Consider the following 26,264-nt stretch of genomic DNA (forward strand, 5'->3'; position numbering starts at 1 on the left):
CCAACAATCAGACGGCCGGAGTGCTGCTGGAACACAGAGAATATGCCACTGTCTGTGCAAAGTACAGCGTAATGAGGCAGACTGAGCGCACCGGACAATAGAGCTGTGGGGGGAAAGGGCTTCTCATGGGTATGCCAATCAGCTGCAGCTTTAGCATCTAACTAGTTTCATTTTTCATCTTTGCGAGTTCCATTTCCCTGTTTTGTTGGTATAAACTACATTTCAATGAACGATCTTCCTGCCTAGGTGACAGCACTGTGAGCTTTATTGAGGATGTCGTGGATCAGGCTAGAAATAATTTCTGTGTTTCTTTTTTTCTCTCATAGTCACGACCTATTCCCTCACACCTTACTTCAGCAGTTGCAGAGAGTATCCTGGCTTCCGCCTGTGAGAGTGAAAGCAGAAATGCTGCAAAAAGGATGCGGTTGGATAGACAGCAGGTACTGTGTTCTTCGGGGTCTTCCACATCCATATTGATCGATGCACTCAGCTCATTTCAACTGACAGTCGTGATGAAGTGTGGTGCAGAAGCTGCACCTCTCTAATACCTTTGTTTATATGTACATGAGAAGCACGAGGGTGCCTAGCACAATTATAACGTTCAGCTGGATAAGGCTGCATATTTGCTTTTTAATAGCTGTAGATTTTGAGGACATAGCGTACAGTCTGCCTGCTAGAGTTATAAGTAACAGAACATGTAGTGTGTGTGTTACATAAATATCAGAAACAGTGCTTGCATACGTGAGTCAGACTGCTTACTGTGAGCATACTCCCTTTCCAATTTTTGTATGTATTTTTAAGTGCAATGTGCAATTCTGTAAGTTTCTGAAAATACCTATTTACTTACAACAGAAAAGTCACTGGAATATACATAAAAAGAAAGCTATCAAATGACTTGGTGAGTGTTCTAATCTCATATCAATGTTTATTTTTTTCATATGCATATTTTCAGCTTTTATAGTGTGTGATAGGATTTCATTATTTTTAAATTGCTGAGAATTGCTTGTTTTCCTTCAACACTTAAAATTCAAACTCATAACTCACTTTAGGTTTTGATTATCTAATTGTTCCAAGGTTACAGTGGATGTCTAGCATTTTTATTGCAAAAACCGTTCTAGTCTTTATTTCTCTTCATAACTATCAGAAAGCCCAGTCCAAGTAATATCTCTGCTCTTTCTGAAATATGCTTCTGTTATGGTAGGTGAACTTTTTTTGCGGAATGCAGTGCTTAAAAGAAGAATTTCCTTTACACCGTCCATTTCAGTCCATTTATTTCCCCCAGGTCCTGCCCTGGCTGAATAAAGGATTCTTAGTACTATGCTTAGATTATTGATAACTTCAGATGTGAGAGTTGATAATGATATGTCCCTTTGTTCTTAAATTTTTTGTAGTATTTTCAATAATGCCATATACTTATATTAAGGTTTACAAATCCCATAGAATGTCAAAGTAGTGTAATGTCAAGTGCGGCTTACTGCTCATTCAGATTGTGCAGATTTTATATACTGTCTATTTTCCCTCATTTGTCAGGAACAACAACAACAAAAAAAGCTACAGAATCAACATGCTTGCCCCAAGGAGGCTGAGAAAAGACTTGTGCAAATATCATCTATTTTCATTGCACTGTCTAGAGACTAACCTGACCTCAATAATCATAAATAGAGTGGTTCAATTCCTCAGTCCATCCAGAGTGAGGCAGAGTTTTCAAGTGATTTAAATCCCACAGTACTCCCCAAGGAGCCAGAGAGCTGCTGAAATAAGCACATTTTAAAAGCTGTAGCCAGAAGTCAGAAAGCTATTAATAGGATTTTTCTTTCTTTAATTTGTGGTGTTACTGAAGGATTTGGTAACAATTTTTATTAAGGGGTGAGCTGGTTCTTTTCTTTCAATTATAGAATTCAGTATTTGTAGGCAGAACAGCTCTGAACTGATCATCTTGCTTCTAAAAGTGATGTTAAAGTAGCTAAGTATTGTGGTTAGGGCTATCACCAGATACTTGATTAAATAAGCAGTAAATTAGCTCACTTGATGTGGGATGTTGCTATCAAAACTATTCATGAATTTAGGATAAATGTACTGAATATTTTTTTTTCTGGAAAAAAAAAAAAAAAAAAACCTATGGGAATGTCTATTGGTAGCTTCATGAAACCTACAGTAAGAAATTTACCCTAGGAGGGTGAAGAGTTAGGACAGTAATTAGAGAAGTAGAAAACCTTAGTTCTAGCCCCAGTTCCATTGAACTGTAGTTCTTTATTCCAAATACATAACATTAATAAAGTAGATTGAGAGGAAAGTATTCTGGAATATTTCTTAGTGGAATATTTAACATAAAGAACTGTACTCTCATGCTGAGATGGGAAGTGAGCCTGTATCTGGAGAAAATGATTCATAGATAAAAGGACTTTATCCTTCTCTTCTTATTTTTTCTTATTTTTACTTTTTATTTACTTTTATACTTTATTTGCCTTTCTTACATATATCCAAAATGAAATATTTTCAATGTTTTTTTTTTCTTAAACAGAATAAGGTTGAGAAAGTTGAGTTCATCTTCCATCTTTTTTTTACTGTTCTGTAGTTTTGAAAACAAAGACAAATTTAAAAATTAAAACAAAGTCAATTTAAAAAAAAACAAACCAAAACCAAAATAAGGCAAACAAAAAGAAATTTATCTTCCTGTTAACATGGCTCTGCTTTTCCTTTTTGAATGTATATTCCCAAAGTTAGGCATTAAACAAATGAAGTGGACTCAGGCTTCAGTGGAAATTTGGGAGGAGGAAAAGGGAAATAAACTGTAGATAATGGAAACTACCATTTGATAAATTTTATCAGGAGACTTTCTATTAGGGAACAAATGTTAGATGATTCTGGAAAATAGATCATTAAGAGGACTTGGTAAGAGCACTCCTCCAGCACTTCTACTCAGATGCGAGTGGAAGCATTGCATTAAAGATGCTTTATGTGCATTGTGCATGCAGCATGGTGAAATCTGCCTTTTTTTCCCCAAAGGGGTCAGTCTGCCTCAGAGCTAGATGTAATTTGAATACCATCACCATCTTCTCAGAAGATACAAACATTCATATGCATTTTATGGATAGTTTTCTGAAGTATTTTTTCAGAATACGGCAAATGTACTTCTGTAGGTACAGTCACAGAATCCTTAGAGTTGGAAGGGACCTTTAAAGGCCACCTTCTCCAACTCCCCTGCAATGAACAGGGAAACATACAGCTACATCAGATTGCTCAGAACCCTGTCCAGCCTGACCTTGAGTGTCTCCAGGGATGGGGCATTCACCATCTCTCTGGGCAAGCTGTTCCTCACCCCCCTTATTGTAAAAAATGTCTTCTTTATATTCAATCTAAATCTCCCCTCTTCTAGTTTGAAACCATTTCCCTTTGTCCTATCACAACAAACCCTGCTAAAAAGTCTTTTCTCTTTCTTCTTATAACCCCTCTATAGATACTGAAAAGATATATAGAAATGTGTAATATATAGATAGAAAATGATGCATATGCATGGCAGTCTTTATAAGGAAACAGTAATTTGACCAATCAAATCTGTTAGCAAACCAGAATGAATACTGGAAGGTCCCAGTCACTCTTCCTTCTGTACTCATTCTCATGTTCTCACACTTGCTCATTCTCTCTCCAGCTATACAGAAAATGTCTCTGTATTTATGCTGCTAAGAAGTGCTTGCCTCAGGTTTATTACCTCTGTCTTGCAGGGTCTGTGCAGTGAGTGGTACGTGTTTAGAAGCGGTATAATGTCACCACTGAATAAAACCACCTCCACTGGTACATAGGGTTGATGATAGTCCCCTGTCACATTCTTTGCCTCGTTCGAATAGCTCAAGGACACCTTGCCACTGCAGGGGTGACTGGAAACATCGTGTAATGAACACGAATCTGATATTCAGTCCTGAAATTGAGATGCAATTTCAGCAGCTTCCTGAGCTCTCTTTATTTGCTCTTTCCTCTCCTCTGTTTTACCACTGCTTCTCTTACACAACAGTCTCTTAGCAGGAAGCTCTGAGTATGTTGAATATAAATCCCTACTGTAAGTCTGTGCTTTAGTAAAATAACACAACTTTCCAAATTAAAATATGGCTTTGCATATAGTACTAGTGACTTGATAAAAAAATACGCCAGTTTTCGCTCAGGAAAAATAACCAGCTTAAAAACCAAAGCAATGGAAACTTTAAGTGCAGAAAATTTCTGCCTGCAAAAATCCAAATTTAAAAATAGGTTTATGCAAGCTGGTCTCGCTAGCATTAGTTACTTGTTTTCAAAATTCGTTGTTTATTTTTTTAATGACCACTTATTTCCTAATTGGAAACAAAGTGATCTTGTTTGTAAGGAAACTAGTACCTTTCAAAGGGTAACACTGAAGACATTGTCACTTTCTGAGACTTCTCTGTAAGGAATATAAATGTGTTTACTAGATCACAGGAACTTGGAAGATAGTACCTTTGTCTGTCTGTTGTGTTAGGTGTTTCTCAAGTAAACTCTTTAGCTTCAGTGCGCTTCCATTATTTTGAGCTTAAGCTCTGTTTGTTGGCTTATGATCTAAGTGCTGAGAAGTCCCATACTGGAAATGTTACCTGATGGAAAAGTTCTGTTCTTCCACTTTTTATTTCTGACTAGTATTTAAAATAATTTATTCCACTGCACAAGTTTGGTAGATTTACCTATTCAAAGTATATAGGTTTGCTGATAATACTGCCTGAGAGTGGAATGTCCACACTCACTGGCCTGCATTTGTTGATCTTTCTATCACCCAGATGAGAAATTGGGTGCAAAAGAAATGAAGAGCTTTTGCGTTGCTCTGCAGTTCACCTTTGTAGAGTCCAGATTCTAAAACAGGATGATTCCAGTCTTGCATTTTGTGGGCATTTTCTTCAGAGATGACCAAAATGTGGAAACAATAGTTAGGTAATCCTCTTATTACATGCTTCAAGTCAATGACAGAAGAAATATTATCTGAATCCTAATGGTTTGTTTTGGTTCTGAGCGATGCCCCTGGACTAATCTTTCAAGATCCTCATTACAACTCTAGCAATATTCACTATGAACCAGTTACTCTGAAGTGAACCTTAAGGACTAACATCAACAAGGGAGTCTTGCAAAGCATTAAATAGAGCTGAGGTACACCCCTTTTACATGCATTCATTACATACTGTGAACAGGATGACTTCTTTTATTGTGTCTCTTACTTTGCAGAACCAAATAGTCTTGGTTGGACAAAAGGAGAGTGATTAAATAAATAGAAGTTCTGTTAAAGCCATCTGGCCGTTGCTGTCCTGGGCAGCAAATGGAGGCTGGGTGCCTCTTCTGTGAGTGGCTGTTACAGGAACCTTAAGCCCTGTGGCTCTGCTTCTTGTCAGTCAGAGAAACTGAAATATTGCGTTAGGAGCCTAACTGCTGTCAGTCTCAGCTTCTTCAGAAAAGTTATTTTTGTAGTGTAGTTTTCATGAACCCTCACCTTAAGACAGTCTCGAGCAGAGCTGGACTGAGTTATGTGTGGAAAGTGGAGGTGGATTAATGTTGTTACCATCCTTTGTGAAATCAGAAAGACCAAGGAAAAATTTCCAAGGGAAGATCTAAAGGAAAATAGTAGTTTATGAAAGTTAATATGTGCATGTTGAGTCACCATTCCTGGATGTGTTTAAAAACCATTTGGAAGTGGTGCTCAGGGACATGATTTAGCGTGCAACAACAGCAACAACAAAAAAGCCTTCACATATATTTGGACACATGTTATTTTTTTACAACAGCTGCCTTATGTTTCATTGTTTTCTTCCTTAGAAATAATATTTTGCATGCTGTCATGTTGCAAAACTTATGAACAAACATTATCCTTATAATTGAAGTAAAGTTTTGAACATCAAAACAAAATATGAGCATCTAGGAGGGAGGATAAATAGCAGAAAGTAGAAGAACTGAATTACAGAATATATTATTATCTACACATAGATAGCCAGATCATTTAAAAAAAAAATTGAGATAGCTTCAGCAGCATCATGGTGATTGGTATTGCATAGGAATCTGGACCCTTAAGAATTCATTATTATGTTTGTAGGTAGAATGGAAGTCACATATGACTGCGAAGCCAGTGGATGGGATTCTATCTCAATTCAATTCACGTTATTCTAGCAGTTTGACCTCCATTTCAGTGACTAGTGTTATGGAAATGCTACTTTAGCATGCAGAAGTTTTTGAGTAGCTAAAAAAGTGATCTACATACACTTCTTTCAGCCTTATGCCTTGCGTAATAGGATTTCAGTGTAGGATTCTTAGTTACACAGCAAATGGCAAGTTGAGATAAAAGAGAGGTTAAGCTCAGAGGAAAGTGAAAGTTACCTTACATATCTCCCATCCTAACAAAAGCATTTCTCAGCCAAAATTTGAGGTTTTTAATTAGTAGACTCTACAGAGTGCTTGACAGGCAGTATTTCATAGAACATACATGTTAAGAAAAAGAATTCTGCATTATCATTTTTAAAAATCTGAATTCAAGGACTACAGTGAAATTTCATTCCAGAGAGTAGCTGAAATCAACAACAGTCAGACAATTTTACAGCCTGACCAAGGTGATGGCCTCATACCTTCACTGCACATAGAAATCTGGATAAAACTTTTCTTGTAAAATACATAATTGGTTTTGTTTGATTTAATTTAGCTATTTGTTATCACTGCCTACAAGGCAAATGAGAGGTAAAAAAATGGGACTACTGGGATATGTGTACATCTTCACGTGCACATGGAAGACAATTACCCTTCCACTGAACAAACCAATTATATGCAGGCTTTCTTTAATTCTTCACATCAGATCATATTTGGAGATAGCTGTGAGACAACTCTGCAGTTACAACATTACTTTCTTTAACTTTATCTCTGCTTTCATTATTTCATTCCCTATTTGGTATGCCAGAAAAGTTTGCATATCCTCAACATAATAGTAAAAGTTTTTTCTTAGTTGGTATGTTAAAAAATATAACATAAAATTAGAATAAGATTAAGATAAATATGTGGAAGATAGTCTGGGGTCTATAGAAGTCATCAGTTTAATTATAAAAGCTAAACTCAGTAAAAGAGTCTTCGATTATTTGAATTTTTCAAGTTGATAAGAGTAAGTCACTCGGGTGCACTATGATGCTATGAAGTAGTTCTTTATGATGGAGCTGATAACATGATAAATACTGAATGCATTCTTTTTTCTTCTCATCAAGAGGGCAGCTATATTTTTTTTCCCAATGCTGTCATCTGTAGTCAGGCAAATGAAATATCAATAATCATCATGATGGAGTGGAGGATAATATCCAGCCCCCAAGGATAAGATGACTCCAGGTTTACAGTGAGATGTAAATGAATATAAATTTGCAAACAGGCACTGTAGATGTATTCTCACGCCCTATGCCAGGCTAGGGGACAAAGAGAAGGGAAATCTAAACTTTTCAATGCATATGAATAGAGTGTTAAGAATATTGCAACATTTCATATTTTTTACAATATCGTTTTTACTGTTAGAAGAAGTAGGAGTAGGTTGCTGTTAGGTGTCTGACAAAGCAATTATGGCCCAGACACATATGCTGGAAGCTGACCTGACATTTGCCTCTGGATAGTTGTCATAGCAGCAACCTGAATAGAGTAGCTTGATACAAGTGCCAGTTGCAGAGTGGATACTGGTTCTGTGTAAATGCAATACATCTGAATATTAATAAATGCATGCATACATGGAGACCACCAATACTGTGTTTCATCCCATTTACATCTAATTCCTTAATGTTCATTTTTAAAGTCTCTATTTGACTTGTTAGAACGTGTTAATGATATACTTCCATACAATATCTGTTGTTGTTTCTGTACCTGTAACAAGGGGGTTGACCTAAAGACTCTTCAAGTATAGTTTATTAACAAAACCCAAAAACCTAAATGCGTAGCTATTTTAGACCAGGTATAAAAGGAAGGAAGTTATTGGTGGACAAATTACAGGTAAATCTAAAACTATTTTGGAAGAAACTAATTGAAAACTTGAATTGCAGGGAGGGCATGGACCTCCATTTCAGGACTACTGTATGTGGTGTTCGGCACTGAGGGGGAAAAGATCTTTAAACCTTCATATTTGAGGACAGAATTTGTTTCATCTTTGCCACAAATTCATAGCCTCTCAATCTTGACAATGAGCAGGTATTTCCTGTATTACAATTCAAACAGTAGGAAAGAAGGAAGGACGATATTTGTGTCAGTGTGTATACTCCTTCCTGATGAATGGCTACTATAACTTGAAGGAGGAAGGAAGAGACAAAGAGTACAGCTCTTAAATGCTGTATTAATTCTGTTATTCTGTTATTTATACTGCCTGTTTTCATATCCAGGGCAGATTGGACAATATTAGTTACATAAAAAGGAGTTATGCAGAAATGTCTCCCTGTCTGCCAATGGAGAGCTGGATCATGCCCTTTGATGCAGAGCTTCTGTGACAGAAAGCTACAAATACAGCAAGCACAAGGAAGTGGTCTTATTTCAGGGAGACTGAGTCCTTGCCACAGTTGTTCAGTATGCAGGAAGAGCACATCAGCTCTAATCCTTGTAAGAGGTGGAGGGGGTGCCCTACCTCTTGGGTTTCATGGAGCCTAATTTTCTCTAGAGGATGGGAAAGGAAAGATGCTTCATTCATGCTGACAAGAAGTGGCAACAGTGCAGAGGGACACTGTGGTGTATTTCCATAAAACCTAAACAATTTCACCTCAAAGTCATTTTTGCTTCAGAATTGGAGGCTTATGGAGCCTCAGAAAAGAACAAATGGAAAGAGACAATTCCCTTAATATAAAGCGACCAGATAGAAACTGGAATCCTAGAAATTACACAAGGCAAAGTCACTTTACTTTGCAGAGTTCAATGCCTCCTACTGTATTAATGATAGTTTCATTATCGTATTTATAATAGCTGTATTAATGATAGTTGATAGTTATTTTGTGTTCAGTCTCCTGCTTGTGATTTGGTATTTAATAGGGCCATGAGTAATTTCTGTATCTCAATACCTATCCTATTTTATCTGTGTTCAAAATTATCAGTGAGAAGACTGTACTATCCTTGGATAACCACACACCAGTTTGCATTTCAGGCTTTATACACTTCCATCATTTCCCCACCTAATGATAATTTTACTTCTGAGTTGGGCTATGGTTTGCTTTTGTGATTGCAAATGATATGCTTTAACCACTGAGGCACAAAATGTTATGCAGGCACCATTTAGCTGCATGTGGATTATTGTCAAGGGACCAAATTATGTACCAGTAGTGGGAAACTCAGCTTCCTACCCACAATGCATCAACCATATTGTCAAGGGGAAGAAAATAAGCAGCATGCATTGTAATTTTAAATCCCGCTGCCTTTCAAGTCAGTGGCAAAATTCCTGATTTCAGCAGTGCTGGATGAAGTTGTGCTATTCGCAGATGCAGCTGGAAAGAACTGCTGAGTATCACAGGGCAACCCCCTCCTGCCGCAGTCAGCCCAGCCCGTGTTAAATTTGCAGCATGTACTCAAAAGGAATAATGTGCAAGGCATGCAATTGAGAATAATTTCATGCTTTGGATTTACACTGGGGCCTTAAGGTGAGCAGGTAATTTTTCACCTCAACACAGAGATCATTAAACTAGAAAAAGCTTTATTTTTCCAGGCTCTTTGTGCTGAATTTCAGTCTGCTAACATTTTGAACATTCAGAACTGCAATCTTGAACATGAGGTAAAATTGATGCTGTGTCAGTTTTCTGTTCTGGAGGTTGATAAAGCTGAAGGCTCAGGAATGTTTTTTGGACATTAATTTTAAAATAATCTTATCCCCTTCCCTACTCTATATGGAATGCAAATGAACGGGGACCAAAATAGTTGTCTTACCCTGTCTTTAATATTTGTCTTCTGTCAAGAAGACAGAAGAGGAAAGGCTGATGGAAATATGAATATAACTGTTCTCAGGAGACTCAGGCCCAAAGGCATAGATTTTGGCCTTTTGTTCTTCCCATTTTTATGTTGAAAGCCAGGAATAAGAGCTATTTAATGATCCCTTCCTTTCACGTACAAGAAGATATTAAACATGAAGCTCTTTCTAGTCTGTCAGATGTTTCTAGACAAGTATATAAAGGTCTAATTTTGTCTTTCCCGTGTTTAGCTAAGGGCTTCACTTACAGCATGGAGTGGGGATGTTGTTTCTGGGAGTAAATCCCTGCTGTCATACAGAATTTGAGCCAGTTTAATGAAATGTTTTGGCAGCAAATATCTGACCAACTATTCTTAGCTGAAACTGTGAGCCAATTTATAATTCCTTGGTATTTTTGATCCCCACGGAGCCTTAACAAGCACGATTATTTCTGGCACCTCTCTGCATAAGAGATGTGTTGCACCTTCAGAGCAGACTGTTCTGCTGAACACCTTTGTAACCATAAGGAATTATATTAGAAATAGTGTTGTCAGCAGAAGCAGGGAGATGACATCCGTCTATACTCTGCGCTGATGAGGCCACATGTCGAGCACTGTGTTCAGTTTTGAGCCCCTTACTACAAGAAGGACATTGAGGACCTGGAGCACATCCAGGGAAGAGTAATGAAGCTGTGAAGGTCTGGAGCATGAGTCTTATGAGGGATGGCTGAAAGAACCGGTATTGTTCAGTGTGGAGAAGAGGAGGCTGAAGGGAGACGTTATGGCTCTCTACAACTCTATGAGAGGAGGTTGTAGTAAGCTGGGGGTCAGACTCATCTCCCAGTTAACTGTGATAGGGAGAGATGTAATGGCCTCAAGTTGCACCAGTTGGATATTAGGGAAAAACTCTTCTCCAAGAGTGGTAAGGCACTGGAACAGGCTGCCCAGGGAAGTTGTGGTATCACCATCCCTAGAAGTGTTTAAGGAAAGAGAAGATGTGGTATTTTGGGACATGGTTTAATGGACAATATTGGTGGTAGGTGGACAGTTGGACTTGATGATCTTAGAGATGTTTTCCAACCTTAATGATTCTATGAAATCAGCGCAAACTCACAATGTGCATGTGCAAATCCTTATTTTTCAAGAGAACAGTGATGTGTTTTGGTTTTGGTTAGTAAAGTAAGTAGATTTAGAAGATTTTAAACAATCACAGATTACTTTTAAATTCAAAGCATCAACTGCAAAATATGTTCAGTTGTATTCCTCAGAACAAGGCAATTCTCCACACAGGAAATATATTTGGAAATATATGCACAGACTGCTTCTGTTTGATAGCAAGATCATGTTTGTAATTCAACAACTGGCTTGATGTCCCTAAACTAAATTTAGAAATATATTTTTCTAAGAAAACAAACAAACAAACAAACAAAAAACCAACAGTGGGAGCAGGAATTGAGTGCATCGCCTGGAATCAGCACCAGCTGCCATAGTGGCTAGGTGCAGGGCAAGGCAGCCAAGTAGGCAGTGGCCAACAGCTCAGGCATTGTGCCAGGCAAATCCTCCCCTGAAATGAGAATATTTGGGGAACAGATTTGTACTGCAGTGCACAAATTTAATGCTTATTACTCATGATATTTCATATTAAGCTTCAGTTTTACTGTCCCCATTAATGAAGCAAATCAGACTTTGCATCCTCCAAAGCCCAATCAGAGGTCATTTCTTTGTTTTGTCCAGCCACTTACATTGCTATGGTTTTACAGTTATGGAATCAAAAGGCCATACCCCAAAGCATCACTTCTTATTTATTGAATCTTCTTTTAGAATACAAAACTGAAATCAAAGGACATGCACTGAGTTCATTAAAATATTTAGAGTTGGTCTTCTTCACTAGCAAAGCATTTCCCTTTTATTAAATGCTTAGAGACATGGTGGGGAGGTTTTTTTTTTTTTAAGATACCTTTTATTTTTAAAATTCTTTTTCTATTTTAACTGTAAAAGTCAAGCTGTACCCGAGGCAGTGTTTAAAAACATGCATTAAATTCATAGAAATGATTTTGTTTTTCACAAACGTACAGTTCAGATTTTAAGGCAAGTTTAAAATTGAGTAGTTAGGAATCAAATATATCAACCACAGGGCAAAACACTTCAAGACATCTGAGCCTGTTGAAAACAAGAACCAGTCATTAAATGTGTACAGGAAAGCAACTGTACACTCTCTTATTTTAAGACAAGAAAACTCTTTTTGTAAGGCAGTTATCTGTAACTCCTATTGGAATTTACCCATGGCAGAGACACCATTCTTTAAAAATGGCAATATGCTACTGGAATCTACAGGATGTTTTTCCTCTTCAAGGCAGAACACAGAGGCATTTTTAATTGGGTGAAACTTCCACAATGACCTCAAGCACTTCACATCTAGGCTATCATCTCCTGTATCTAAATGAAAAAGAATTTCATTTGGAGTCTAATATATAGTGTTTCCCTTCACTGTGGAAAGTAATATGTGCAGTATTAAAAGAATGTGAAGCACAAAAGAAAAATAGGAAAAAAGCACAAAAATTCCAAACCATATTCTGTAATTTTCCAGTAAAATCTTTTTGAGCAGTCGAATCTCCATACCTCAGAGACAAGAGATGTATAGAAAGCTATTTTTATCTAGAAAATATCCTGTCAGTGGTTGGGAATTGGATGGGAAGCATTAGCTCAGAGCCTGAACCCGTGGCTGAGCACCTGGTGAAGCGGTGTAGCCACCCTGGGAGCACAGGTGGAAGCATTCACCTGTGTGACCAGAACCTCTCTGAAGGGCTGGCAGCTGCAATGGAAGTATCTCTACTTGGTGATTTCTTCCTTTGGAGTTTTTGGTGAGTCCTGATCCTTGGAAAGGGGTAAGCAGTTCCTTCTTTGTTACCAGACTGTGACCTCAACCTTTCTTGGGTGGTTGGAAAGTGGTTATTATCTCTCCTTACAAGAGTGATGCCACGTATAAAGTACGAAATGAAAAGACCTATAGTGGGAGGTGTAATTATATTGCCTGTGATGATACTATAGTAATAAATCCACAAAGCTGGCACAAGCATTGCTCCACTTCTCCCACACAATTTCCCCTGCATGCTTTTTAAATACTTGATTCATGAGTTTTGAAAAGTTCTCTAGTGCCACAGTTCTATTGCACTGAATGGAGTGATATTCATCTATCCCAACTGAACTTGTTGCCCATAATAATAATGATAAAATAACATACTGGCAAGGGGTAATGGAACTGACATAGTTTCTTGAGAACAGTACACACATCTACAAAAAGGAAAAAACCATCACTGTGATGATAAATAAAAGCAGAGTTGCCTGAGGCATTGCAAGGCCTGTTCTGAACCAGAGGTGTATGCGGCAACAGAGGAATTTCACGTTGCATCTTTCTGGTTCAGCAGCAGGTACTGCTACATCTCTATCACCGTGCCTCAATTTCAGTAATATGTTGATTCATTCAACAGCACTACCTGAAGGCAAAACTGCTCATGGGATGGGAAGTGACAACATTGCTTCCACGCAGTTTATGCTGTTTGTTAGAATGGTCAGGCATTCAGACTCCTCTGTCTGTACTTCCTGTCAATGAAAAGGCAGCAAAAAGGATCCACGACCACCTTCTGCAAGGTGCTAGATGCTGCAGAGAAGCAGGCTTTCAAAGGACGAGGGACATATGCAGAAACATAACAATTGCTTTCCTGCTCAGAAGGCTGTGTCTAATTTCCACTGAAGTTTTACATGTATTTTCTTCAGATTTGCAGTTACTCTCATTGTATCAGGAGCATCCTGGTGCTTCACTTTTGAGGCGGGGCACTTAGCAATTGAAGTCCCCTTAGGAACAGGCTCAGCTAGCCCTCTCCCTTAGTCCCATGCCTTGAGCTATCTTATGCTGTGCAGGTCTTCATTCAAAATTTGCCTTTGTATCTGCCTATCCTAAGAGGAAAAACATCTGTGTGAAGTCTGGACCTTAACAAATCTCTTCTCTCTTGGTACAATGGGGATAAAGCAACAGTTCCAACCATCATCTCTCCTCTCATCTTCCTCCATTAAATTGTAGCTCTGAGGACTACTCTGCTCTTTGTGTGGCACTTTTGTCCCTCTGAATTGAAATAGATTGGGCTTTCTCCAAGATAAATGCCATGTATTTTGTGAAGAATACCATGAACACAGAGGAGTTTTGCCAAGATTCAAAGGCACAGCAGCAGTTTACTTTCTCAAGCCAAGTGCAGTAGAAGTTTCTAATCTGGTGCTGGCTATCACTGGACACATTATTTAAAATCACACTAATGAAGCTGTGCATACACTGCAGTGCAGTATGCAGTCTTGCACTATATCTCTGTGTTGAGACTTTCAGTTAATACTATTAGTTGAGAAACCATTAGCAAAGTGCATTTTTTCCTACATTAAAGCTAGACAAGAGCACGACCATATCCAAGTTTCAGATTTCCTTCTTAATATAACAGGAAATGCTCAAGTATCTTATGAACCACTGTAACTTCTGCCTAAGACAAGAAGAGCAGGAGCCGTAAAGGTAACTTGCAGGGCACTTTCCAGGCGAAAACACACTGGGAATCACCTATTTTGAACTTCACTGAAGAAAGTGAGTTTGTCTCAGGCACCCCAGAATATAAAAGCTATCCTCAATTGAAGCAGAGAGAACCAATCTTTAGAAGAACCCAGTCTCTCCTTTCCCCAGTGACTTTGTATTACAGATATATAGACCACAAGCCCAGCTTGTTTGTATTTCCATGCTCAGCCAGCAGTTCTGGTGACCTCTGAAAGCTCATGTTGTTCTGATGTCACAGTGGATAATGAACTGCACGTAGCTGACAGGCAATGAAAAACAATCCCTCTGCTTTGCTATCACTCCAACAAAAGTGATTCTCTGACAACTCCTTGCAATAATTGTCTGAGTCTCTCTTCTGAAAGTTTTCTGTTCTGTAGAAGAGGTGGCAGGAGTTAAAACAATAACAAAACAAAAAAATCACCAGAAAACCCACACAGCTCAAACTCTGCAAAGTGAAAACACTAACCTTTTATTTAAGGTTAACATACTCGTTCCGATCTACAAATAATGTGTCATGTCATCAGGAGTGCAGAAGACTAAAGTGTGTTTTTCTGTCTTCTCCACAATAGCACCTTTATATTTTGATCTTTTTCCTTGCTAGTCTCATGCTTTCATTTCTTGTCAAGCGCTGGCTTTGTCAATTTTGATGCCTGGTGACAGCACTGATTCTGGCAGTTCATTTCAGTATTAATAACTGCAAAACATAAGGAACCTACTACCTTTATAATCAGAAACTGAAATATGGTAGTTTTTCTGTTTTTATTTCTTTTCTTTTTTTTTTTCTTGAACTTTTGGCAGCTAACAGTATTTTGATGGGCACTTCAAGATCCCTCACATCTCCATTCATGTTGCAGGGAGTTAGGATTCCTAATTGGACTCTATTATGCCTGATTTGGCTCAAGTAGTCTGTACCAATATTTCCACTATTTATGGAAATATTATGGAAAAACTATTATACCAATATACCGCTATTTGAAAAATTATATTAATCATTTTTTGTCTTTAAAATATGGATCATCAATCATTATGGATATGATAAAATACGGATCAAAATCATTAATAACAACTCTTCTGTCAGAAATGTCTTGCATCTCTTGCACTTTTTTCATTTGATGTTATCCTTGTGACAGAAAATTCCTAAGAATGGGCTTTCCCTTGATTTTTTTAACATACCTGCCTTAAATACATAAAAATGATGCAGAGAGGGAAGTCATGAAAAAATAAGATCTAGGTCTGAATAAAGAGATTAGGAAGTGGAAAGCTGTGCAGTCTCCCAGCTGTTCCTTTCAAGAGAAGAAATAGTGTGCATATGTGAGAACAGCAATTAGGATCCTCTTGACTTCACTGGCAAGTCTACACTGAACTATCAAAACAGTTCCTAAAAAAAATCTAAATAGTATTTGGCATGAGTCCTTTAAAAACATTTGGAGTTGACTTTGTAATTTAATCTAGTTAGTTTGTTCAAATCTATTCTTAATACTTCTGGGGGGAAAAAAAAACAGACCAAAAACAGGAGTCTCTCTCCTGGTTGCGCATAGGCCTCATCCATAAATCATTGAGTCACAGACTCATTTGAGTTGGAAGAGACTCTTAAAGGCCATTTAGTCCAACTTCCCTGCAATGAACAGGAACATCTGTGCTACATCAGGTTGCTCAGAGCCCTGTCTGGCTTGACCTTGAATGTCTCCAAGGATGAGGCATCCAACACCTCTCTGGGCAACAGTTCCTCACCACCTTCACTGTAAAACATTTTTTTCTTTTGTCCAATCTAAGTTTCCTCTCTTCCAGTTTGAAACTATTTCCTCTTGTCCTATCACAACAGACTGCTAAAGAATTGTCCCCTTCCTTCTCATAGCCCAACTCTAGATATTGAAAGGCTGTTTTCAGGTCTCCCTGGAGCCTTCTCCAGGCTGAACAGCCCCAGCTCCCTCAGCCTGTCCTTGTAGGAAGGTATTTCATCCCTTGGATCATTTGTGTGGCTCTCCTCTGGATGTGCTCCAACAAGTCCTCATCTCTTCTGTACTGAGGATTCCACATCTGGACACATTACTCCAGATGAAGTCACACCAGCGCAGAATAGAGGGGAAGCATCACCTCCCTCACCTTGCTGATCATGCTTCTTTTAATGCACCCAGGATATACAGCTGGCTTTCTGGGCTGCAAGGGCACACTGGTGACTCATGTCTAGCTTCCCATCTGTGAGTACCTGCAAGTTCTTTTCATCAGAGCTGTGCTCCATCCTTGTGTCCCCCAGCTTATACTGATAGCAGGGATTGCCTCAACCCAGCTGCATGACCTTACAGTTGGAGTTGTTGAACCTCGTGAGATTCACCTGGTCCACTGTTTGAGCCTGTCTAGGTCTCTCTGGATGGACTATTATCCCTCCAGTATGTTGACCGCACCCCCCACAGCTTGGTGTCATCTGCAGACTTCATCCCACTGTTGTGTCATTCATGAAAATATTAAAGAGCACTGGTCCCAGTACTGACCCCTGAGGGACACCACTTGTCATCAGTCTCCATCTGGACATTAAGCCATTCTAGTACTTTATCCTCTGGAATGTCTCTAGTGAAGGATAACTAAATTTGAAGTGGGAGAAATTGGCCCAGAAGTACAATTAGTTTTTGAATCCATCTGTCCTGATAACTTTGGACAATGGGTAGGGGATGCTCAGTGTATGTGTTGTCTTAAAAAAAACAACACTGTGAGCAGCCCGAGAGGTGGAGAAACATTCAGTATCTGTCTTGGAAAGTTATCAGAGAATAACTTTTTACCTATGATAAAATACATCTCTGGTGTGTTTTGAATATTTTTCTGAAACAGATTATAAAGATTCTAGCAAATAAATTTTCAGTTTTCAGCAATAGATCTGTTGTGCGTAGTTGAAATCTCCGGTAGATGTTTATTTTGAATGCCTAACTTTGGAGATTGGGAATTTTGTAGGATCTTTTTTTAATAATAGTTTTGAGATATGCAACATCGCAAACAAAGTCATGTGAAACAAGTCTTCTGCACGCAAATTGATCAGGAAACCTGTAGAAATGTTCTCATTACAAATACTGAATCTATGCTGACTTCAGCCAAACATCTAGCTTTTTCACATTGTGCTAGAATAGAAATAAGGCTTTCTGAGAAAGGTAATATCATTTAATACATTTACTTTAGGGAATAGAAGTTCTTCTCCTGGTCTAGGAAAAGATGCCACCTATTTCTACGCTCATTTTACCTTCATGCTTAGATCACAGAGTAAGAACACCTCTAATACTGTTAAAAGATGTCATTCTTTTAAAGGACTATAAATATTTAGTACTTTGCATTGTCTGATTCTTTTTATTTAAAGAATTATCATAAAACCTCATTTGGATTTCAAATTCAGTGAACTGTGTGTGTCTTTAATTTTGTTCTCCCTGGTCCTGAACAGGTTTTATTTAGTGGATAATAATGCCAGTACTAGCCTTTGCAACTGGAGAGGAATGAGAAAGAATGTGCAGTGAAAACCAAAACTGAAATGAATCCTCACATCCATCTTTTGTGGAAATTCCACTTCCACTATTGCTAAGAATTTCATTGCTAAGTGAATCAGCAGCCTTATTGCCGTGTTAAAGGAAAATATACTCTCCTGTGATATGCTATAATATTGTTCAGGTTTCTGGGCCTCCAGGATATTGGTCATAAAATTAAAAGGTGGGTCAAAGCCAGGAGAATTAATGTTGTGCATTTAAAACCAATAAAAAGATGCAAAGTTCAATCAGAACAATGCATGTAATCAAGGCAGTCAATAGTATCATCACCTATTAAGATTAACTGACACTTTCTATTATCACACCAGATATGCAGTTGGGTAATAACTTGATGATATTTACTGTTCTGTATGTCTTCCGCCTATTGAAGTATTTCAGAGAAAACTTCAGCCACTTTCAAAAACGAGGAAAGATTTGTCCTTTAAGGATAATTTGATCCTTAAATGTGATTACCATTTCACAATAAATAGGTGAATAATACTATCTAGTATTTACACTGTAATGGTACATTTGGTGTCACTTAAGCCAAGGATGTTTTGCTGGATGCCCATGCTTACACAATTGACATTTAGTTGCTAAATTACCAGAATGTTTGAATTTCAGCAGGTGTAACAGGAATCTGGTTTCAGAACAGAAAACAGGAGATGTGCACTGGATTTGTGAACCATAGCAAGAGTGATAATGATAAAGGATGAAGAAAGAGTAAGGTTGTGAAATGGGATTCAATAAAGTAGAAGTGAAAGAAAGAGGGTCAGATACATCTGTATAGTAACTGTTGAGTCACAGCCTGAACCACTGATAGAACAGCTGGGGAAAGGACCTGGTCAGCCCTGCAAGCACAGGTGAAGGCAATTCTCCCATGTGATCAGAAGAGGTGGATTCTGGCTGTACCTCTCTTAGACCCTATTTAAGGGCTGACTGCCACTGGGGGAGGATCTCTGATTAGAGAACTCTTCCTTGTGGAAATTTCCCTGCAAACCTAGCTCTTCAGAGATGGGTGAGTGCTTTTCCTTCATAACACCCTTCCGTTCGCACTAGGCCCTTTGCTACTATACTCCTGTATACTCCTTCCATTGTGTTGACCTTTCTGATTGTAACAGTGAATAACGAAAAATAACATGGGAGTGAAAACAGGAGTGACTTTTGTGAAATGTAGAAGCCAGCTTTTCTTTTGTTGAAAAGGATAGGATACTGGGGATCTGAGGCTGAAAAAAGTCCTGGGAGGGAGAGAAAACCTCAGATCGGTGAATGTTAACAGTGGTGAAATGCAAAATAGGAAATGAAAAGACTTGAATTGCTGAGACTACTCGGGTATCAGGGAACAAGAGTCTTGTTTGAAAAGGAGAATTTAAAATTTATGGGCAAGAAAACTGAGAAGGAGGGTAGAAGGTGGAACTGCAAAAGCAAGGAAGATGCGATGAATTGGTATTTGGAAGGCACAGCATGGAACAAATGTGAAGAGGCAGAGTACAGGATGTGTGCTATCGCGTCATGGTGGAGGGAGAAACAGCAGCAGTGCCTGGGTTGCCAGAAGGGGACTTGCCTACAGACCTGGCAATAGGGGCCAGGAATCCCATGGTTTGCCCTGCTTCCAACACTGCTGCATGCAGTTGCTGATGGCCAGTCCCATCCCCTGCAGATTCAGCAGAGTGTTCCTGTCAAGTTTCTTTTCATTGTTTAAAAAAAAAAAAAAAAAAAAAAAAAAAAAAAAAAATTAGTTAGAGAAACCAAAGGCCATTGCATTGTTATGGTTGTAGAACTCAAGCACTGATGTAGTAATGCTAGCTTAAGGTTGCCAGAATCTCACTATCTGAAAAACAGTGATAAAAGGCCCATCCAGCAAGAGTATTATGAAGATTAATTGGGTATATGTTGGAAAGTACTGCACAGTTTTATCATGCATTTCTGTTGATTTCACTTTTGAATCAAAAGTCACAGAAATAAATTGGTGTGGCCCAGATGGGAAAAATATATGAAACATTAATTTTTTTCTAAGGCCCCACTACAAGCCATTGAGGCTAAAAATTATTTTAAAGAATGTGAAAGTGTTTCATTTTTTTCAAGTGAATATGTTCTTTCCTGTGCTGAAGAAATGGAGGGCTGGTATTCCTATCTGTTTGAAGATTAATCTACATTCAAGATTTTCTAGCCTCAAAGTTGTCTTTTGAGAGCAGTACTTACTGACAGGAACAAAAACTAATCCACATTAAGCAGTTTAATATATCCAAAAATGAAATGTCAGGCAACATGAGGCAAAAATGTGTTCCTTTGTCTCTCTTTTTTTCTAATTGAGTGGGAAAAAATCACCTTGACATAGGGGTGGTTAAAAGCTGGTATTTGTGGAGCTATTAATTTGATCTGGTAGAAAGTGGCTTCCATGAAAAGCAGCAAGTTAACTGAACGTCACCATCTTTGCCATTTTTGGAATATTACAATTTACATTCCCTTTGTAGAAGTTTTGCTAGCTTTTCGGTCAGTCGGCATTGTCCATTTGCTTTTTGTACTTGATGATAACAGTGGAGTAACAGCCAAGGCAATAGCTATATTTTGTCTTAATGGGAGTGCACAGGATTTTTGATGCATATGTATGTGTATATATGGGATCAAAACTCAGAATGGAATCAATTTTCCAGGCTTTATTGTTTTAATAAGCTGTTTATTTTATTATTATGATGATGGTAAAGGAGATAAGAAACAAAAAGGAACCTTTGTGCCTAGAGTTCTTTCCAGAAAAGACAGACTCCTTAAAAAGATGTCTATACTGTATCTCCTCTGGCATTGATGTTGGATGCTGGGATGCTGCCAGTTGGATTATTTGTAGCACAGCTGTGACATTCTGTACTAACATCTGTGCTGCTGTAGGAGGTATTTCCCTTTAAACTATTCCTTAGATGCTCAGAGTATCAGTCAGAGCAGGACTTCCTTGGTATAAAGGCTATGCAATTGTTCATGAAATCTTTTCTGATTATGTGCTGTCCTTAGAAGACTAATTGCTTACATAAGGGAATAAATAAAAATAATTACAAACTTATTTGAATTTGAAGGGGAAAAAAAAAAATTCTCCTGATATAGACCTAGGCATAAATGTGAGACAGTGTATATCTCTCTGATATACACTAAGTTGACAGTCACAAACTCCAGTCTATCAAGTGAACAGATAATATGCATTTTAGCATGTAATGTATGTAAGAGGTATCTCTATATTTCTATGATTCTATCAGTTTCCAGATCATATGCTCAAGGTCTAAATTACTTTTCCTCCCAAATAAAGTTTCTACCCTGTTTCTACATTTCAGCATCTTGAGGTGTTGAGCTAAGCACTTAGTCCTAAACTTGAGGACTGAAACAAATGGTGCCTTAGTCATTATTTGGGTACTGCTTTTAAAAATGTGTGTAATATTTAGAAGGAGGCACCTTTAATTATCTCATGGAACCAAGAGTCCCATGCCCAGCAGCATCCTGCTCAACCAATCTCATGGCCCTGGGAGTGTCTTCCCTGCCAGGATGTGGTTACCTTCTGAGTTCCCAGCACAGGGCACACTACATGTCCTGTGTGGCTGTAAATGGTTTGATACAAAGCCTTTGGATCCCACTGTCAGAGCAGCTGATGAATTCTGTGACAGGGAGATGCTGAGTCAGGAGTATTGACAGGGAGCTGTGCTGGAAGCATCCCTTAGTCATGCTCCCTGACTGCTGTCTCTGTTCTATGAATTGTATGTTTCCACTCCGTGAGTGGCACAACTTCAGACTATGACTCCTCCCAGAGCTTTGCTTTTAGTCTGGTTGCTAGGAGATGGAAGCTTTGAGTTCAGGTTCCCCCCACCAAAGCTATCAAAGACTTCACATTCCAGATTTTACACCTCTTCACTGTGCATTGCAACAAGAAGGCACAGTTCTGGTCTGTTGCCTCTTAGCCATGTGCTCCAACACACAGGCTAGCATGCATCAGCATGCAGCATTGTGCAGCCCTGTGGCCAGGCTCTGTTGTGCTCTTCCACGAGCTCAGAGCATCTGCTCTGAAAAAAGCTCACTGCTGTGTGTTCACTTCACATGGCGGGTTCAGTGACCAAGAGGGGCTCTAGAGTGCATGTATATTCAGGAACAGCAAATCTGTGGTACACAAATAGATGGGATAAGGAGATGTGCTTCTCATCTGTGGGACAGCACTTCTTGTCTGTTCAGGAATTATTCTGGAGTTATTGGTACATGTATTGGTAAAGATACGCTGTGTAAGTTGTGTCTGTACAGTTAGTTGTTTTGGCAGCTTACATGATTTAGTTCCCTTCGCTCTGCACCCTTGATAGTGGCCCAGGTATTGGTAAATTTGCTGAAGATCCCTTGAAAATTTTCATGAACTGAGGGCTTGAGGGAGTTTGTAGCAGAAAGGATCATCTAGTTTTAGAAATAAGGATCTCAACCTTGAGACTGCTAAGGAATTGGGTGATTTATGCTTTGTTGCCAAGAAAGAATTTTCCTGTATAACTTATGAATATTTTCTTGTAGAAATTAATATGTTATCTCTTATGGCAGATATCAGTTGCCTTTGGAGTTAAAAGGTAAATTATATTAAGGTTGAATTCTTTGCAAAAAGAAAAAAAAATCATGTAATTTTTACTTGAGTCTATCATTGTTTAAGAAAATGTGTACAAGACCAATTTGGCCAACTCTAAAAAAAAAAAAAAATGCAGAGCTTAGCTTCAGCTCATATTAGTGCCCAAGAGGTCTCATTCTGATTGTTTATGGAGTTAATTATGTGATGATTCAACATTCTGTATTAAATATTAAAATTTCTGTTAATAATATATGTTCTATCTTGTGAGTCATCTCAATTATAGCCCAATCTCTTTAGCCAGTAAATAACTAAAAGGCAGGGATCTCTTCATCTTAGAAAAGCTGGCGGTGAGATTGACTAATGCAAACAGGAAATCTGCTTCATGGCCATTTTTTTTTTTTTTTCTTCGACAGAATCTGGATGCTGTTTGAACTATTTGATTCTTCCATTGCTGATATATACATAGATATTTCTTAAATGTTTAAAAGTCTGTAATTTTTTGTAGCAATCTCAGAAAATTTGGTATACTTAGCAACCAAACTTGTTTTTTTTTTTGTTTTTTTTCCAATATTATAGCTCCTTAGATCTGTTTTATTTGAACTTACTGAAATGTTTTTGTCAGACACTGATGGTTTTCCTTTTGCATCTAATAAAACAGTCAATCTTAATGCTTTTTTTCTTCTTTTTCACTTGTTGTTGTGAGTCTGAGTGGAGGTATGGGGCTCTCAGCAGTACTTACAGCATCTGATGGAGGAAAACAGACTTCTGAAACAATCTCCTCACGGGGAAAGTTGTGGGGCAGTTGTGCTAAATATTGTTCTGTATCATGCAAGCATAACGGAAGTAAACTGAGAGTGTTAGGGAAATGTATGATGTGCAGTTGTTGCTCAATTGCAAGATTATAAATGCTTTCAAATCATGTCTGTGGAATCATCTTTGCCCTTCGATCCTTGTAGGCATGGTCACTGTCTGAGCCATCTGCAAATAGGGGAAATGTGACTGTATTCAGTTTCTCTACTCCTTCTGTCACTTCTGAGAATGATGCTTCAAGAGAAGTACTTGGAGCATTTTTCATTGATTTCTTTTATTGAGAAGGAGACAGTTTTCCTACTTAGAGAAGTGATTCCTGTAGTCAGAAAGTAATGGCTTCTTTCTTGTTTCCCATACTATTTTTAGACAGAGGTGGGTTTTGCAGGAGACAGTGAGCTCTTCAGGATGAGAGGATGCCTCTTCCCTTTTAAGAAACAGTATGTTTGGCTATTGGAGCAGAAATAAATAAAAATACAGGTTTCCCATAGATCTGAGATTATTTATTAGCTGCTGTTCTGCCTCTCAGAGACATGTCTGTGCTTGTTTAACGTGAATTAAAATTTTGTGAAAGCAAGTACATGGGAAGTCTTAACAATGGAAGAGACCCTTCTTATGCAAGGTAAAATGAAGGAAAAAAAAAAAAAATAAACACAAAACACTCAAAACCTTTCTTTGTTTTTGCAGGATGAGGCTACACCAGCTGACAAACAGTACAAACAGGAGCCAGCCCAGGTCACTTACTCAACATCAGCTGTTTCTAGCACACAGGAGGTGTTGTACATCAATGGAAATGGGACCTACAGTTACCATAGTTACAGAGGGCTCGGAGGTGGGCTGCTAAATCTCAACGATGCTTCTAGCAGTGGTGAGTTGCCTTATGAAATATGTCTCTGTGTGTATGTGTTCACATGTGTGTTTACCCTGCTGCACAGAAAGCTAGTCCAAGGGATTCAGTATCCATGGAGTGTAAGTGGATAATGAGGAGGAATGCAATCCTGCAGATGACTACTGCTAAACAAAATCCTTGTTCTCTGGATGTTACAAGTCTCTTTCAGTTTCAAGGGACTAATTCACAGCAGTCTTCAGTGAGACTGAACTCAAGCTGTGTGGCTGGAATTTGAAAGCACGAAGCTCCATACTTTTTATGAAGGAAATGAATTAGCATAGATTTCTCAGATGGTTTGTCTGGCTAACTTAATTTACTGTAGGTAAGAATCTGGCATGACAAGCGTCAAATGAAAAATCCTCAGTCATTGAGGGGTTTTCCGCTTCAGGTGCGTGGACTAACTTTGGCAAGACAGGAGGTGTTCAGCTACAGCCTACGTTTTTCAGCATGCTAAGCAATTTTCAAAATGTTATCAAGGCTGCAGCCTGCAGTTTATGGTATGCTGGTGACCTTCAGTCGCATCTTCTTCATCTCTCTTCTGTGAATGATTTGTGCTATATATTTAAAAGGCTCTTAAAATGCAGTATTTTAGTTCTCAAAATTGTTTCACTTAGAGAGTGAATGATGATTACAGTTGTTTCCATATGAATGAAAAACACATGCGGTGTTTAATATGATTTCTAATCAAATGTTTTCACAGGAGTAAGACTGTGGAAATCTGTTTTCCTGGGAAAATATACAAGAACTTTAAAATTATTTTACACTATTTTACATTATTACATTATGGTCAGAGAATGTTTAAGTAAGTTCCCACTGAAAACAGTTTGCATTTGCTCCTTCGTTCAAGTATAGGTAGGGTTGATCTTCCCATGCATCTTCTTTGTCCGTAGAACCCATCAGAATTGTTCTATGTAATCCTAAACTGTGGTTTATGTGTTGTGTGGAATCATGACTGTGTTGTATCCAGTTACAAGAGGTTTGAATGGAAGACCAGGAATACATTTTCGTAATTCCCTTTTTACAGTGGACTGCAGATTTTAGGCAAGAGTATTTTGTCACTTCTGTATAGGCTTTATTTAAATTAAAAAAAAAAAAAAAAAAATACAAATTTGGCATCATAAATTAGTCTTGCTTCCAGATTAGAAGCAATGCTTTCTTTGTATAATTAATGTAGAGGAGTCTAGTGCTATGTTGTAATTAAAGCTGAAGATGGTTTTTGTAGGGAAAAAATGGTTATCCTGTAATCCAGAGACTGCACAGCTAACGTTGTTACTTAACTGTGGGGAGTTCACTGCATTCCACTGTGTAGCAATACCAGGATACAGGAATCAGTGGAATGCTTATGGGTTGCATAGTGATGTATGTCCAAACATTTCTTCTTCCTCTCTTTTTCCTACTTCCCCTGGCAAATTTGGCTGTATGTTTGGTGTTGTTTTTTTTTTTTTTTTTAAACTTTGGAAGACCAAGTAAACCATTGCACCTCTTCCAGTTGGCTCTGCACAGTTGCAGCATTGTACAGAGTTGTCCATCTTCTCTGCAGGGATTTCATGGGATCCAGAACTGCTCAAACTTACTATCTGTGTGACTGCACTTGGAAACTAGTTGTTAATGCTAACAGTCTAGCTGGCTGCAGATCTGTGTCCCACCTGCCATTTCAAGAAGTTCATTAGGGAAGTTGTGGAGTCGGAATGCCACAAGTTTCTTAGTTTCATTGACACAAAATCGATCAGTAATCAAACTGATTATCTCTGGATTACTGAGTGCAAAGTCTCTAGCTCCATTAGCTAGTATCCCTGTAGGACAAACTTGGAGGATTTGGAGGTCAGTTATTTGGGATTTGATCATCATCTCCTACATGTTCACGGATATTTGGTTTTTCATTCTTGATTGGGGTTGTAGTTGAGTAGTAACAAATTCCCTTCTGACTGATCTCATATGGTGGTTGTTTTCAATCATTATTAATTTCGGGGAATCTTGTTAATTCCCTCTCTGGAA

General features: G+C 38.3%; 1 protein-coding gene across 6 annotated transcripts in view; it reads left to right on the top strand.

Moving 5' to 3' along the window:
* NOL4 (nucleolar protein 4) overlaps positions 1-26,264 on the top strand; it is a 185,728-nt gene that overhangs the window by 149,126 nt on the left and 10,338 nt on the right. For all 6 annotated transcript variants that reach the window (XM_048939461.1, XM_048939463.1, XM_048939462.1 and 3 more), the window contains 2 exons: positions 327-440; positions 24,068-24,248. In XM_048939461.1, coding sequence (XP_048795418.1) covers positions 327-440; positions 24,068-24,248 — 295 coding nt within the window. The remainder of the gene's footprint in view (positions 1-326; positions 441-24,067; positions 24,249-26,264) is intronic.

The sequence above is a fragment of the Lagopus muta genome, chromosome 3 (assembly GCF_023343835.1).
Source record: "Lagopus muta isolate bLagMut1 chromosome 3, bLagMut1 primary, whole genome shotgun sequence".
Taxonomy (NCBI): domain Eukaryota; kingdom Metazoa; phylum Chordata; class Aves; order Galliformes; family Phasianidae; genus Lagopus; species Lagopus muta.